Here is a 16,215-nt window from a genome sequence, read left to right as displayed (position 1 = left end):
GATCATAGAACCCAAAGCCCTGCTTGTAGCACCAGTTTCAGAGCCAGGTGTTGATCTGTCCGATTTTCTTGTTTACCCATTTGTCAGTCCCCAAAGCTGGAAGGGCAGAGGAGAACACAATTTGTGCTCCCGAACCCTTGACAAGCCATCCCAAGGCCCTGAAATCTTTCTTCATTGCCCTCAGAGTTCTGCTCTCCAGCTCCTCACTGTCTGCCTGTAAGATCAAAAGAGGGTAATAATCTGAGGACCGTATCAGGCCAGGAAGCTTCCTAGCTATATCCCTAACACAGGCCCCAGGGAGGCAACAGACCTCCCTGTGGGAAGGGTCTGGCCTGCATATGGGACCCTCAGTTCCCCTCAGAATGGACCCCCCTATGACTATTGCCCTCCTCCTGCTCTTCACAGAAGCAGTCTTAATGCGTGGAGCTGGCTGCTTTGACAACTCCCTGGATGGGGTTTTATCAGTATCCTTAGTTCCCTCCTCATCTACCTCCAAAGGCCCATATCTGTTCTGTATGGGCACCTGGGGGGGCATGGAGGGGGCTCTCCTGCTGCCGCAAGCAGGCACCTGCTTCCATCCCCCCCCATCCTCTCCTAGTTCCCCTCCTTCTGCCTGGTGACAAGAGGGCAGGGGATCCTCTACCTCTCATGGAGCCTCCTCCTACTGCTTTTTCCCTAAGGATGGCAGGGTGTGGCTCCACCAGTCAATCTCCCTTTCACACTCCCGAATGCTCCTCAGTCTTTCCACTTCCTCCTTAAGCTCAGCCACCAGGCTGAGCAGATCATTTACCTGGTCGCAGCGCACACAGGTACCGCCTTTGCTGTCCTCCTGCCAGAGTGACAGACATTCCATGCAGCCCGTCGCCTGGACGGCTGCATGTCTCTTCGTCACGTCCGTTTGTGTCGCTTTATTCCTTCTGGCTTTGGCTACAGACCTGGTGGAGACCATGTCTGCCGCTGGTGTCGCCTCTCCGACGTACACCCTTCTCTGGTGCTCCCGGGTGGTTCCGCGGGTGACACCCAGGGAACGCCCACTCGATGCTTGTTTGCTCAGTGCGCTCCCGAAGGGCTGCTTTTGTGAGGGGGGTGCTGGCTCCGCCCCACTCCTCCTCAGCTGCTACCACCCCCGGAAGCGGCCGGGCACCGGCTTGAAAAGCCTCAAAAACGAGCCCCTTTGCCGGCCTTTTTTGCCGCGATTCCCTTCCCCAGTACAGACTTCCCTGCACTGGAGCTGGTCTCCTCGGCGAGTGGAGGGAAGAGATCCCTCAGAAGAGGGGTCTGTGAAAAATTCGTGGGGCGGATAAAATATTATTTCAGGAAAACTGCAGTGCAACACAGATGTGCTTGTTCCAGTGGAAGTTTTCCATCTTTGTAAGGATGATGTACTCCAGTATTTATAAAAGTAATTCTGTCTAAACAAGAAGAGAGGCAAACTCTACAATCCTGACCCCGTAAATTGAAAGAATATTTCATGTCAGGAAACATTAAAGCTTAGGATTTGAAGTAAAACTGGTTTCTCAAATGTGCTCTAAAACCATACATGTGTTCATGTTAATTTATGTTATCATAGAGTTTTGGTCTATACTGGAGTCTGAAAGTTTAGCATTACACTGTTTGACTTTCTTATACAGTGTATTGTACTGTTGGCAGAAATTTTTAAAACATATGGTATTTTTAAGAGCTTTTACACATTTATGCTATCTGAAGATTTTTTAAAATATATTTGAAAAAGTTTTTATGTATTTTATAAATGTGTTTTATGTATTTATAAAATGTTTTATGTATTTTATAAGTGCTTGCTTTGGAAAAAAGTAATGCATTAAAAACAAGGTATGCATTAAGTATAATTTATTTAAATATCATGTACAGTGTATGTTTCCATATATATTTTTTAAAAATCAATCTATTTAACAAGCAATATTTCATGTAACAATAATTTTTTAACAATTCTGTAACTGTTAAATAGGTGTTCTCCAGGTATGAAAAACATAGACAGTTAATATTAGAAGAAATTTTCACTTCCCTTGCGAGACTACCAACTAGCAAGAGGAGTTTGAGAAACTTCAGGTAATTTCTGACATAGATTGATAATTTGTAGACAGTAGCGTTTACAGTTTTGTAGATGTAGGATTTTAGGCTTCAATATTAACTTCTTTAAAAATATGTGACTCCACAAGCTGTGCTTTGGTTGATATGTCAAAACCTCTACGGTGAGAGCAGAATTGCCTGACAAATATATTTTGTAATAATCACTGTTTCTTATGCTATCATATTTATGTCTGCTTACAAAAATAATTGAAATATCTTATTATTTGTTTCACTAAGGATGTAAATGAGTGTAATGTTAGTGTGCATTCAAAGGTTTTTTGTTGGAAAATTCTTTGGTTCTGTTTATACGGTTTTTATATAATTTCTTCATTGCTAAAGCTTAACAGGAAAATTCTGGCTTAATTTCTTTGAGGACATTCAGAGCACTCTTCCCAGGAAATCAATCTAATACTCCTTTGAATGAGTTTCATTTAGGAACTAATCAGTTCACTTTAACTGTCTTTTAAGCACTTCAGCTGGATTTCAGTGCATCTTCTGAATAACAGTATAGATTCAGGTTCAATTTGAGAAAGGATCTGACCTGAACTGGATTTCAGTTAAAATTGAGGTTGGACACTTTAAATGATTTTAAAACATTTCTTGTTGGTATTGATCTTGTTCCTTGCTTGCATACATCTTTTCCCCAGAGTCAGACAAATTTTCAATGAAATAGATTGTCTGATCCGGGGTGGATGAACAGGAAATATCTGGGAAAAGAAATTCACTGAAACTTTGACATTGAATTCAGCAACCCTAATGTTAACATGAGTGCATGTTCCTAGTATTTCCTATTGTTTTGGTTATAGACATCGGAGAGATCTAGCAAATAAGAAGGTGGTAGGCATAGGAGCATAAAATGGTAGATACCCTCTTTGAATTAGGACCTTTACTAGAAGGAAATCACTATCTCAAGGCCATAATGACTGCGCTGTTTATCTCTAGAGTCCTACCTCTGATCTGTTGAAGGCCACTCCCTGTCTGTGGCTACAGTCATGAAGGGTACAGCTTACCTAAAATTTGATATGAAAAGATTTTCTCTGTACAAGTAGTCAGATAACTTCATAAAGATAATAATTTGGGGAGAATGATGTCAGAGATTATCACCTTTTCATATTGTTAAGGGTAGCATTATGTGGTGTTGATGTACGTATGGGTAGTAAACACCGTAACATTTGTCAGGTTAAATCACTTGGAAGGGGAGAAACGTGAGGTGGAGTGTATTCGTACTGGTCATACCAACTTAAAGACACTCTTGCATGCTGAAGTTTATAGTCTGTTACACTACCTGAGATTACCATAGGTGATCTTATAGAAGTCAGTCCAGGTCGTGGTCACTATTTTTTCTTGTTTAAAAGTCCTGCACATTTCACATACATTAAATAATACAGAAGTAATAAATTATTAGGACAGGTTTGGTGTATTTGTTTTTAATGTTGTATTGAAAATGGATGTGGCATTGTACATAATAAGCCTATTAGTAAGTGCCTTAGCATGTAGGTGTTTGATTTATTAAAGATTTTTTTAGATTTTTCAGTTTCTGAACTTCACAAATACTCTGATAAGCCCATCTGTGAGCTGTTTCAGTTAATCTCTTTGGCCTGAGAATGACTTTACTGTTTTTGTTAGACCAAATCTTTAACTGCATAAGAGAGAAGCAAATGACTAGATAAATGTCTAGAACGCAGATTTCTAGCTGTGGTAATAATTTTATAAAGATGTTATTTAGGACCAAAATTTTTTGTTTTGTTTTGTGATTTTTGTTTAGTTTTGCTGTTAATGCTGTCTTTTCTTATTAACAGGTTAAACAGCAGTGACACCGATGGAGAGCCTATGTATATTCAGATGGTAACGGCACTAGTTTTGCAGCTTATTCAGTGTGTGGTACATTTGCCATCAACAGAAAAAGATTCCAATTCAGAGGAAGAATCAAACAAAAAAGTAAGATTTTTATTTTATTTTTTTTTTTTAGAGCGCTTTTTTGTGTCCGGAATCACAGAATGATAGGAGTTGGAAGGGACCTCTGGAGATCATCTAGTCCAACCCCCCTGCCAGAGCAGGGTCACCTAGAGCAGGTTGCACAGGAATGCGTCCAGGCGGGCTTTGAATGTCTGCAGAGTTGGAGACTCCACCACCTCTCTGGGCAGCCTGTTCCAGTGCTCTGCCACCCTCAAAGGAAAGAAGTTCCTCCTCATGTTTAGGTGGAACTTCCTATGCTCAAGTTTGTGCCCATTACCCCTTGTCCTGTCCCTGGGCACCACTGAAAAGAGCCTGGCTCCATCCTCCTGACACCCACCCTTTAAGTATTTATAAGTGTTGATAAGATCCCCCCTCAGCCGTCTTTTTTACAGACTAAAAAGACCCAAATCCCTCAGCCTTTCTTCATAAGAGAGGTGTTCCAGTCCCCTAATCATCTTGGTAGCCCTTTGCTGCACCCTCTCCAGCAGTTCCCTGTCCCTCTTGAACCGGGGAGCCCAGAACTGGACACAGTACTCCAGGTGCGGCCTCACCAAGGCAGAGTAGAGGGGGAGGATGACCTCCCTCAACCTGCTGGCCACACTCTTCTTGATGCACCCCAGGATGCCATTGGCCTTCTTGGCCACAAGGGCACATTCTTGGCTCACGGTCATCCTGTTGTCCACCAGGACTCCCAGGTCTCTTTCAGCTGAGCTGCTCTCCAGCATGGGGTTATTCCTCCCCAGGTGCAGCACCCTACACTTGCCCTTATTGAATTTCATAAGGTTCCTCTCTGCCCAACTCTCCAACCTGTCCAGGTCTCTCTGTATGGCGGCACAGCCTTCTGGTGTGTCAGCCACCCCTCCCAGCTTTGTGTCATCAGCAAACTTGCTGAGGGTGCACTCTGTCCCCTCATCCAGGTCGTTGATGAATATATTGAAGAGGACTGGACCCAATACTGACCCATGGGGAACACCACTCGTCACTGACCTCCAACTAGACTCTGTGCCCCTAATCACTACCCTCTGAGCTCTGTCTTTCAACCAGTTTTCTATCCACCCCACTGTCCATTCACCTAGCCCACTCTTCCTAAGCTTACCTATGAGGATACTGTGGGAGACCGTGTCAAATGCCTTGCTGAAGTCAAGGTAGACCACATCCACTACCCTCCCCTCATCTATCCATCTAGTCATGCCATCATAGAAGGCTATCAGATTAGTCAGACATGATTTCCCCTTGGTGAATCCATGTTGAGTACTTCTGATAGCTTTCTTTCCCTCCACATGCCTTGAGATGATGCCCAGAACGAGCTGTTCCATCGCCTTTCCAGGGATGGAGGTGAGGCTGACTGGCCTGTAGTTCCCCGGCTCCTCCTTCTTGCCCTTTTTGAAGACTGGAGTGACATTGGCTTTCCTCCAGTCCTCAGGCACCTCACCTGTTCTCCAGGACCTTTCAAAGATGATGGAGAGTGGCCCAGCAATGACTTCTGCCAGCTCCCTCAGCACTCTCAGGTGCATCCCATTGGGACCCATGGACTTGTGGATACCCAGTTTACTTAATTGATCTCTCACTTGATCCTCCTCAACCAAGGGGAAGTCTTCCTCCATCCAGACTTTCCCTGTTACTTTCTCCAAAGTCTGGGACTCCTGAGGGCTGCCCTGAGCAGTAAAAACCAAAGCAAAGGCGGCATTCAGTAACTCCGCCTTCTCTGCATCCTCTGTCACCATGGCTCCTGTCTCATTCAACAGCGAGCCCACATTTTCTCTAGTTTTCCTGTTGCCTCAGATGTACTTGAAGAAGCTCTTCCTGTTGAGCTTGACATCCCTTGCCAGGTTTGATTCCAAGGAGGCCTTGGCTTTTCTCGTTTCATCCCTGCATACTCTGATGGCATTCTTGTAATCTTCCCAAGGGGTCAGTCCCTTCTTCCACTTACTGTAAACTTCCTTCTTCCACTTGAGCTTTTTCAGAAGCTCCCTGCTCAACCATGCAGGTCTCCTGCATCCCTTGCCCGATCTCTTTCTCTTAGGGATGCACCGATCCTGAGCTTGGAGGAAGTGGTGTTTGAATACCAACCAGCTCTCTTGAGCTCCCCTGCTTTCCAGAGCTCTATCCCACGGGATCTCTCCAAGCAGTTTCTTGAAGAGGTCAAGGGTAGCCCTCCTGAAATCCAAGGTTGTGATTTTACTTCTTGTTGTTTTGTGCATAGTACCCATGATCCTGAACTCAATCATTTCATGATCACTACAGCTCAGGATGCCCCCAACCTTAATGTCCTCCACCAGTCCCTCTGTGTTTGTCAGTACCAGGTCCAGGAGTGCTCCTCTCCTTGTTGGCTCCTGCACCACCTGTGTCAAAAAGTTATCATCAAGGCACTGGAGGAGCCTCCTGGACTGTACATGCCTGGCTGTGTGGCCTTCCCAGCAGATATTGGGGTGATTGAAGTCCCCCATGAGAACCAAGGCCTGTGATTGTGAGGCTACCTTCAGCTGTCTGTAGAAGGCCTCATCAGCTTCCCCATCCTGATCAGGTGGCCTGTAATAAGCACCCACAACAGTGTCCCTCATATTTGCCTGCCCCTTAATCCTTACCCACAAGCTCTCAACCCTGTCTTCACCCCCCCCCAGGGAGAGCTCAATACATTCCAGATGCTCTCTCACATAAAGAGCAACTCCACCACCTTGCCTTGCTGGCCTGTCTTTCCTGAAAAGGACATAGCCATCCATGACAGCATTCCAGTCATGTGAGCTGTCCCACCACATCTCAGTAATTGCAATGAGATCGTGGCCCTGCAACTGCACACAGATCTCCAGCTCTTCCTGCTTATTCCCCATGCTGCGTGCGTTGGTGTATAAGCATTTCAGAGAGGGAGTCGTGTGTGTAGTTTTCACCCTTGAGGTGTGGTGTGCCTTCTGGCTCTCAGAAATACTGGCACGGTCCCCCACAAGTGCTGAGCAACTACACCCAGGCACCTCACCAGAAGGCCCAGTACCATCCCCACCCCCCTTCAAATCTAGTTTAAAGCCCTCTCAATGAGCCCGGATAACTCTTGTCCTAGAACCCTTTTCTCCCTGTGAGATAAGCTATTCCTGCCTGTTAGCAGCAGGCCTGGCATCTTGTAAATCAGGCCATGGTCAAAGAACCCAAAGTCCTGCCGGCAGCACCAGGCTCAGAGCCAGGCATTGATCTGCTGGCTCCTCCTATTTACCCCCTCGTCATTCCCCACAACTGGGGGGAAAGAGAAGAACACAACTTATGCTCCCGATCCCTTGACCAGTTGTCCCAAGGTCCTGAAATCTCTCTTCATTGCCCTCGGACTTCTTCTCACTACCTCGTCGCTGCCTACCTGAAAGATCAAAAGGGGGTAATAATCTGAGGACCATACCAGGGAAGGAAGCTTCCTCTTCACGTCCTTGACCTGGGCCCCAGGGAGGCAGCAGACCTCCCTATGTACCGGGTCCGGCCTGCATATTGGGCCTTCCGCTCCCTTCAGTAGCGAGTCACCTATGACAATGACCTGTCTCTTCTTCTTTACCGCAGAGGTTTTGATGTGGGGGGTGGTCCGACTAGGCCTCGCTGACACCTCCAAGCAGGAAGAACTATCATGCTCATCATTGTCCAGGTTCCCTTGCAGAGCACTGTACCTGTTACATAATGGCATCTGGGAAGGTGGGGTAGTCGCTGGGCAGTTGCCAGGCAGGAACTTCTTGCCATTGCCCCCTGTCCTCCAAGTCACCACCTTCAGTCCAGGGGAGAGAGGACAGGGAGTTCTCTGCTGCAGGGGTTCTGTCTGCCTGCTGGGTTTCTATCACGGGAGGCAGGGTGTGACTCCAAGCATCTCTCTCTCTCTCTCTCTCTCTCTCTCTCTCTCTCTCTCTCATATTCCCTGATGGCCCTCAACCTGCTTACCTCCTCCCTGAGCTCCATGACTAAGCAGAAGAGCTCCTCTACCTGGGCACATCTCCCACAGGTGTGCCCACCACTACCATCTGACATCAGCATAAGAGCAGGGCACACCCTGCAGCCAAACATCTGGGTGGCAGCATGTTCCCACGAACAAATGACTTCATAGATATAATATTTTGTGATGGTGCTCTAGTAATTAAGAATTGTAATTTTATGTCTGCTGTAATTATTTGATGAATGAGAAATGCCGATCTGGAAATTATATTTCTGTGTATGCTAAAATATTAGACAAATCTTGTTATTTTTAGGTGGATCAAGATGTGCTTATTACTAACTCGTATGAAACAGCCATGAGAACAGCACAAAACTTCCTTTCTATTTTCCTTAAGAAGTAAGTACTGTTGCATTCTTTAGTATATTGATGAAACCAACTCCAAATAGAATCTGTCACACCTTAAGACAAACCAAACCACTTCGCAGTACTAAATGCCTACTAATAAAGTTACTTATAACAATATATTTTATAGATCCCTAAGAGAGCTATCTGTCTGGACAAAAATTTTTATGGAAAATAAATTCTGCAGAGTTCTTCACGCATTTAAGAATCTGTCTGATAGTTTACGTAGGATCCTTTTATCAGGGGTCTTTTACTCATCTGAATCATGGAAGAGAAGGCTGAGTAAAATATTTAAGTGATGAAACCAGATTCTTTGAGTCATCAGAATGACAAAGTTATAAAAAACTTAAATTACTTTCATTTAGATAAAGTTAGGAATGTCAGTAGCTCAACAGGGAAAAAAAAATATACCCGAATAACCAAAGGATTTGTAACAAAAAGTCCTGAGGTTTTTATCGTGTTAATTTCTACTGTTAAGCCAAAAGGCTATTTATGAGCCATCTAGCCATCTCTCTGCATACTTCTGGTATCATTAAAGTTAGGGATACCACATATAAGTGAAATGCTATCAGGTATGTTATCTTTTGATATTTATTCTTTTTTACATTCTGATTTTAACCTTTCTTGGAGCATAATACTGAGATGTCTTATTGCTGTGAGATAAGTCAGACCAGGTTTAAGGATGCAATACCTCCTAAATACCCCACTCTAGCTTGAGCTTTAGAATTTTACCTACTTTGTCCATCCAAGTTAATGCAGATTTCAACTCAAAACAATAAATAAAAAAATCTTAGTAACAAAATTCTACTATCCTGGATTAGCTGCTTTACTTGCGGTGCAACTTGGAGTGATAACTGTTTAAACTTGTAAATGGATAAAACAAATTTTTCTGCTAATACTTCGGATTTTTTTTTTTTTTTTTTAGAGTTGCATAAAACTGGTTTTCTGGTTAAACATAGGATTACTTCTGTTTGCATCAGAAGAAAAGCTTAAATGTCTCTTAAATTCGCTTACAAAATGCATTTTCTTTTAAACAGGTGTGGCAGTAAGCAAGGGGAAGAAGATTACAGACCACTGTTCGAGAACTTCATTCAAGATCTTCTTTCCACAGTCAATAAACCAGAATGGCCAGCTGCAGAGTTGCTACTTAGCTTATTAGGAAGGCTATTGGTAAGGGATTCTTTTTTTTTTTTTTAACTAGTATATTAATTTATTTCTTATTGCAATGAAACTTGTTTATTTCAGCTCAAACTGTTACAGGAATGCTTTCTGATTCTTGACACACATGCAGCATTTAAGGATTTTCTTACATGTATCGCTATTATGTAATACACAGAAAATAAAATTTAGGTCAGAAGATCATTGATATGGAACTTAGTAAAGGTCATATGTATACGGTTTCTCATGGAAGTCCACTTCTACTATTCCATGACATATTCCACATTAAAAAATGCCATTGTATAGCATCTAATAGAGTTGTTCTTCAGTATTTCAATGTAATTAACAAAGTAATTTGAGCTGTTCCTTGGAAAAATATTTTATGGTCCTGTTCCTGGTATAATGTAGCTTTCTTTATACTTGTGTGAATAATGAGGAAGTTGCATTATGGTGCTTAAGATCTATGCTATTGCAAAGGATATCTGCTCTACTAGATGTCCAGTTTATTTTATAAAAAATATGTATTTTAAAAAAACTCTAAAGGCATATTTGTAGAGAGACCCAATAAAGGAAAAAACATTAATGTAAAGTAAGGAGTGTATCTGTGATGTAATAGTAAATTATGTAATTTTACGTGGCGTGGAAGTTAGGTGGAATTTTTAATAAGGTCAAGCAATGTCTTGTGAGAAGAATTTTTTTTATAACAGTTTATTCTGCTTTTCTTAGGTTCACCAGTTCAGTAACAAATCTACAGAAATGGCATTAAGAGTTGCATCACTTGACTACCTTGGAACTGTAGCTGCAAGACTCAGGAAAGATGCAGTCACTAGCAAAATGGATCAAGGATCTATAGCCAGAATCCTCAGACAGGTGTGTGAGTGATCCTGTGCCAGCTGGATTGAGATGTACCCATTTAAAAATTTGAACATTTTAAAGACGTGTGAAAAACTGGTGTTGTGGAGAATGAGTGTTGTGGTTTAACCCGGCGGGCAGCTAAACACCACACAGGTGTTGTGGGGATGGGGGAGAGAATCGGAAAAAAGATAAAAATCATGGGTTGAGATAAAGAAAGTTTAATAGGACAGAAAAGGAAGGGGAAAATAATAATAATGATGATAAAAGAATATACAAAATAAGCGATGAACAATGCAATTGCTCACCACCTGCTGACCGATGCCCAGACAGTCTCTGAACAGCAGCTGCCTCCCCCCAGCCAACTCCCCTCAGTTTTATTGTTCAGCATGATGTCATATGGTATGGAATATTCCTTTGGCCAGTTTGGGTCAGCTGTCCTGGCTGTGCCCCCTCCCAGCTTCTTGTGCACCCCCAGCCTCCTTGCTGACAGGGCAGTATGAGAAGCTGAAAAGTCCTTGAGTTAGTGCAAGTGCTGCTCAGCAACAACTAAAACCATCAGTGTGTTATCAACATTATTCTCATCCTAAATCCAAAGCACAGCACTATACCAGCTACTAGGAAGAAAATAAATTCTATCCCAGACGAAACCAGGACAATGAGTTTTCATTGTTTGGATTTCTGAACAAAATATAGTCAATTTATAAGTATTGCATTTGTTCATTCATGTCTCTCTCACACCATCTCCCTAGTGATCATATTAAGTGGTTAATTACAATGGTAAACCCAGTTTTCTTGTGACAATATAGAGGAAATAATAGAATGATGGTTGGATTCTATCTTAAGAGGCCTTAAAAATATACGTACGTATGTATGTATGTGCATTTTCTATTGCAAAGTGGTAATTGAGCTTAAGGCACTCATACATAGACTTTAGAGAGTTAAACTGTTAGGCCTATAAGGTTAGTTTTTATGTGATGTAGCTGATATTGGTTGTTTGTTGTTTTTTACTGGACTCGCATATGTCTTTCATTAGAATCATAGAATGTGTTGGGTTGGAAGGGACCTTTAAAGGTCGTCTAGTACAACCTCCCCTGCAGTAAGCAGGGATGTCTTCAACTAGATCAGGTTGCCCAGAGCCTCAGCAAGCCTGGCCTTGAATGTCTCCAGGGATGGGGCCTCCACCACCTCTCTGGGCAACCTCTTCCAGTGTCTCACCCCCCTCATTGTGAAGAACTTCTTCCTAATGTCTAATCTGAACCTACCCTGCTCTAGTTTAAAACCATTGCCCCTCGTCCTATGGCTACATGCCCTTGCAAACAGTTCCTCCCCAGCTTTCTTGTAGGCCCCCTTCAGGTACTGGAAGGCCGCTATAAGGTCTCCCCTGAGCCTTCTCTTCTCCAGGCTGAACAACCCCAGCTCTCTCAGCCTGTCTTCATAGGAGAGGTGTTCCAGCCCTCTGATCATCTTTGTGGCCCTCCTCTGGACCCGCTCCAACAGGTCCATGTCCTTCTTGTGCTGAGGGTTCCAGAGCTGGACATAGTACTCCAGGTGGGGTCTCACGAGAGCAGAATAGAGGGGAAGAATCACCTCTCTGGATCTGCTGGCCACAGTTCTTTTGATGCAGCCCAGGATGTGATTGGCCTTCTGGGCTGCAAGTGCACGTTGTTGGCTCATGTCCAGCTTTTCATCCACCAGTACCCCCAAGTCCTTTTCTGCAGGGCTGCTCTCTATCACATCATGCCCCAGCCTGTATTGATAATGAGGATTGTCCCAACCCAAGTGTAGGACCTTGCACTTGGCCTTGTTGAACTTCATAAGGGTTGCTCGTCCCCACCTCTCCAGCTCGTCCAGGTCCCTCTGGATGACATCCCATCCCTCTGGCATGTCAACCGCACCACTCAGCTTGGTGTCATTAGAGAATGCATATTTGCATTTCTGCTAATGCTGCTTATCAGAATGTCTCTAAATCTGCAAGGGTGGCAGCACTTAACAAAGCAATGTATGCATTTGGGCTCTCTATAGTATATAGGATGATGAGAAAATCTCAGGTCTTATGTGTCCTTTTAAAAATGTGGACTTGCACATTTCTTATGGATGCTATACATTTCTTTCTGAACTACTAATTGTTCTCAGCATGATTAGATCTAAAGTTGAGTAGTCATATTGAGTTCATTTCCCTTTCAGTTACCTGAAAAGACTGTATTATATGTATTTTATAATGACTGTTATAGATTTATGTTGAAAGAAAAACTTGTGCAATTTACAGGCATTCAAATAAAGAATCAAAAATCATCTTCTCCTTTATGATGTTGATACGTCCCATAACTTTTGTCAATTAGAATATTGTACTACATATACTGTCAAATCTTTATGTCCATGTCTCAATATACTTTATATTTCTATATGCTAAGGGATTATAGTTCTTCTCCGTTGGCAGTGATTTTGACAATTCTACATTAGACTTCGTAGGGAAATATTTTTGAAGAATCCTTTTCTCTTTCCTTATCTCCAGAAGTTATATAATAGTACTGAAAGATATTCTAAAAAGATACATACCTGAGTGGTGTCCTGAATTTTTCAATTTGTTTTGTGTTTTTTACAGGATCAGGCAGTAACTAGGCATTAGCATCTGCTTAAAATAAAATTGCTGTGGACAATTGAGCGCTAAAAGCGTTTTTTCAGTTACTCGGGAAGCTTAAAATCAATGATGGTAGATAGTACCATCCATACATTGTGGAAGGTATATACTATATAGTACCATCAGTCAGGGTAGAGAGTGTGTTGTTTATAAATGATTTATAACATAAGAACAAATAACTACTTGGAAATGTGTACGTGACAGCTAAGCTTCACTTTGTTGTTCAAATGTCAAGAAAATAAGATCCATTGGTAGACATATTCAGCTTTAGTTATTAGAAAGATCTTAAATCATTGTTTTAATTCAGAAATTAACTTATACCTCTACAGATTTTTCTTGCCTGCTGAATTCTGAATTTAATACTTAGACTCTCTTGGATATTTCCTTCTACCCTCTGATATCATTACTAGAATATTCCCCAATGATTGATGAATGCTTATAACTCTGTCTACTGTGGTTTGGACTCATTAGATTTAGGAGAAAATTTATTTTGTTTTGACGTTTTTAAACAATAGATTTTTTTCATAGAAATCTGTCATAGATTGTCAAGTTGATTTGAACACTTGTGTATGCTTTTCATTAGTTTATCTCTTGATACGTTGATCTTCTGGACTTGTAACTGTACCTTTTTCCACTTGCTGATGTTTACAAGCTATGTTATGTGCTGCATTTGTGACAAGATTCTCAATCTATGCTGCTCATACAGAAGTTAAGATGGTTATAAGTTACAAGTTTTATTACCAAAGAAAAATGTTTTGTAGCTGAAGAAGTTTAAGCCAGAAATGATTCTTCTACTTTTATTATCAATATTGGTTGTGATTTGTTGCAGGCTTCACAGTTTCTTTTTGTTTGTTCTGGATTTTTTACTTGTTTGAAAATAGTTAGGCAGTTAAGGTTCATCAAGCAAATTCTTTTTTTCAGCCACAGAATTTAATATTGGTTGAAGGCCAGACTTTCAAATCATAATTTGCACATATATTAGGGTGTCAAATAAATATTAATAAACCTATATTTGTATTACATGCACTGTAGACATGTTTTGAATTCTTGAACTCATTCATTTTGGAAAAAAAATCCTTTTTTTTCTGCTGTAGCATCAGCAATTGCAAGGATCTGTGTATTTCAGTATAATACTAAGGAAAAAAGGGTATTTATGTTTTTGGTTTTATGCGGTCTTGTAGGTGTTGAGAAAATTAGTTTCTGATTCATTAACAAGTTAATTGATACTGATTTATTCTCTATAACCCCTATATGGGGAGAAGTACATTGTCTGATGGTCATGTACAAAATCGTTCAATTTATGTAGGCTAGAACTATTTAAGAGATCAGGATATATATAAAATAGCCTCTTGGAAAAATACATTCTGTTTTTAACATTCATACAGTTTAAATGTTTATGTATCTGATACATACAGTCTCCAGCACTAGTTCTCAGATTAATATTTCATATGTAATCCTTCTTATGCATCTTAAAAGTGCTTCACAGAAAAATTAATATTACCCTACTCTGTAGATAGGCATTATGTACTAGGTGGCATTTTTATAAAATGTATGTTTGTTCTCAAGCTTTTTGACTGATAGAAACTTAGTTGAGTCTCAGAGCACGTGATTCTTTAGTGCTAGAGCTCAGGGGTGTTTGGGAACCTCCTCTGTAAGTTCTTTCCTAGATGGATTGAGCCTACTTGCTGCACTTTCTCTGTATGGATGCTTTATCCCTGAAAACAGTTATACCAAATATTTTCACAAAGGGATAAGTTATTTTTATTTCTTTGATGTTTCCCATATGTTTTTACTGTTGTCTGTGTTTCATATTTATTTTCATTTGACTTTTTTGCCTTTTATCCCTTGTTCACCTGAGAAGTCACTATTTCAGTATTTAATATTGGTGAGAGCGCCAATGATGACTTTTATAGGTTAAACCTTGTGTCAGTCTACCATTTGTGATTTCTGCCCTTCTTTTTTCCTTAGGGACATAGGGTCTTCGCACAAGATAATAGAATGAAAATTAATCAAATCAGTCAGTCTGTTTTAAAACCAGTCTTATTCTGCTGTTAATCTTTTTTAGACTTTGGAGAGAGAGTCTAATTTGGTTTATTCTCTATAAAGATTAAATTAAATTAAATTGTTAGTTGTATTGATAATTGTAGAACATTAACTTCAGTGTATTTTATATGTGGACATGCAGATTTTCAGATGATAATTACCACTGTGCAATATTCTATTTTATAACTATCTTTCTGTTTCTGATAGGTTTCAGGAGGAGAAGATGAAATTCAACAGCTGCAAAAGGCTTTGCTAGATTATCTGGATGAGAACACAGAAACCGATGCATCATTAGTGGTAAATTTCAGCTTTCTGATGTCAAGTGTATATACATATAATTTCAGTAACGTACTGAATAAAATGATTTTCGGTCATGCATATTAGTGCTTCAAGTAAATTGTCACCTTAACATATACTGTTGATTGTGTTTTCCAAAATATAGTTGATGCATTAGACTCACTCAATCTCATTATAAATCTGTTAATTTCACTCTTCTATATCTGTTGGTTTTGTTTTCTGTGTATCCTGCTGTATTTCTCCAGTTTTCTCGGAAGTTTTATATAGCGCAGTGGTTCCGTGATACAACTATGGAGACAGAGAAAGCAATTAAATCTCAGAAGGATGAGGATTCATCTGAAGGAACTCATCATGCAAAAGATGTTGAGACCACAGGACAAATCATGCATAGAGCGGAAAGTCGCAAAACGTTTCTTCGCAGCATCATTAAAACTGCTCCATCTCAATTCAGTACATTAAAGTATGTTTCAGCACCATGGATTTCTTTATTAACCATGCATTGGGCATTTGTATTCATTTTTGATAAACATGTCCTAATTAAAACATTGGATTTGTTGCAGGCTGAATTCTGATACTGTGGACTATGAAGATGCATGTTTGATTGTTCGCTACTTGGCCTCTATGAGGCCATTTGCCCAGAGCTTCGATATTTATTTGACACAGGTGCGTGCTGGAAGTCTTAGTACAGTGAAACACAGTTGATTTCTGATTCCAAACACTTTTGCGGTAGTGTGCAATATCTGTTCATTGTTGAGCACAGGTGTTTAACAGGCCATGATAACACCAAGTGCTTTCATATTCTGTATTGGTGACATAAGTGCTTATATTTCGTTTTCTTGTACACATTTCATATGTCATATTGTACATACATTATTTTATTTGT

General features: G+C 41.0%; 1 protein-coding gene across 3 annotated transcripts in view; it reads left to right on the top strand.

Annotated features, from left to right (window-relative positions):
* Positions 1-16,215, top strand: part of LOC128902005 (nipped-B-like protein) — a 176,684-nt gene that overhangs the window by 136,378 nt on the left and 24,091 nt on the right. For all 3 annotated transcript variants that reach the window (XM_054184259.1, XM_054184257.1, XM_054184258.1), the window contains 8 exons: positions 1,967-2,067; positions 3,888-4,026; positions 8,253-8,335; positions 9,379-9,511; positions 10,226-10,369; positions 15,243-15,332; positions 15,578-15,792; positions 15,893-15,995. In XM_054184259.1, the coding sequence (XP_054040234.1) occupies positions 1,967-2,067; positions 3,888-4,026; positions 8,253-8,335; positions 9,379-9,511; positions 10,226-10,369; positions 15,243-15,332; positions 15,578-15,792; positions 15,893-15,995 (1,008 nt within the window). The remainder of the gene's footprint in view (positions 1-1,966; positions 2,068-3,887; positions 4,027-8,252; positions 8,336-9,378; positions 9,512-10,225; positions 10,370-15,242; positions 15,333-15,577; positions 15,793-15,892; positions 15,996-16,215) is intronic.

Source organism: Rissa tridactyla, chromosome W, assembly GCF_028500815.1.
Source record: "Rissa tridactyla isolate bRisTri1 chromosome W, bRisTri1.patW.cur.20221130, whole genome shotgun sequence".
Classification (NCBI taxonomy): domain Eukaryota; kingdom Metazoa; phylum Chordata; class Aves; order Charadriiformes; family Laridae; genus Rissa; species Rissa tridactyla.
This window is presented reverse-complemented; position numbering and strand designations above follow the sequence as displayed.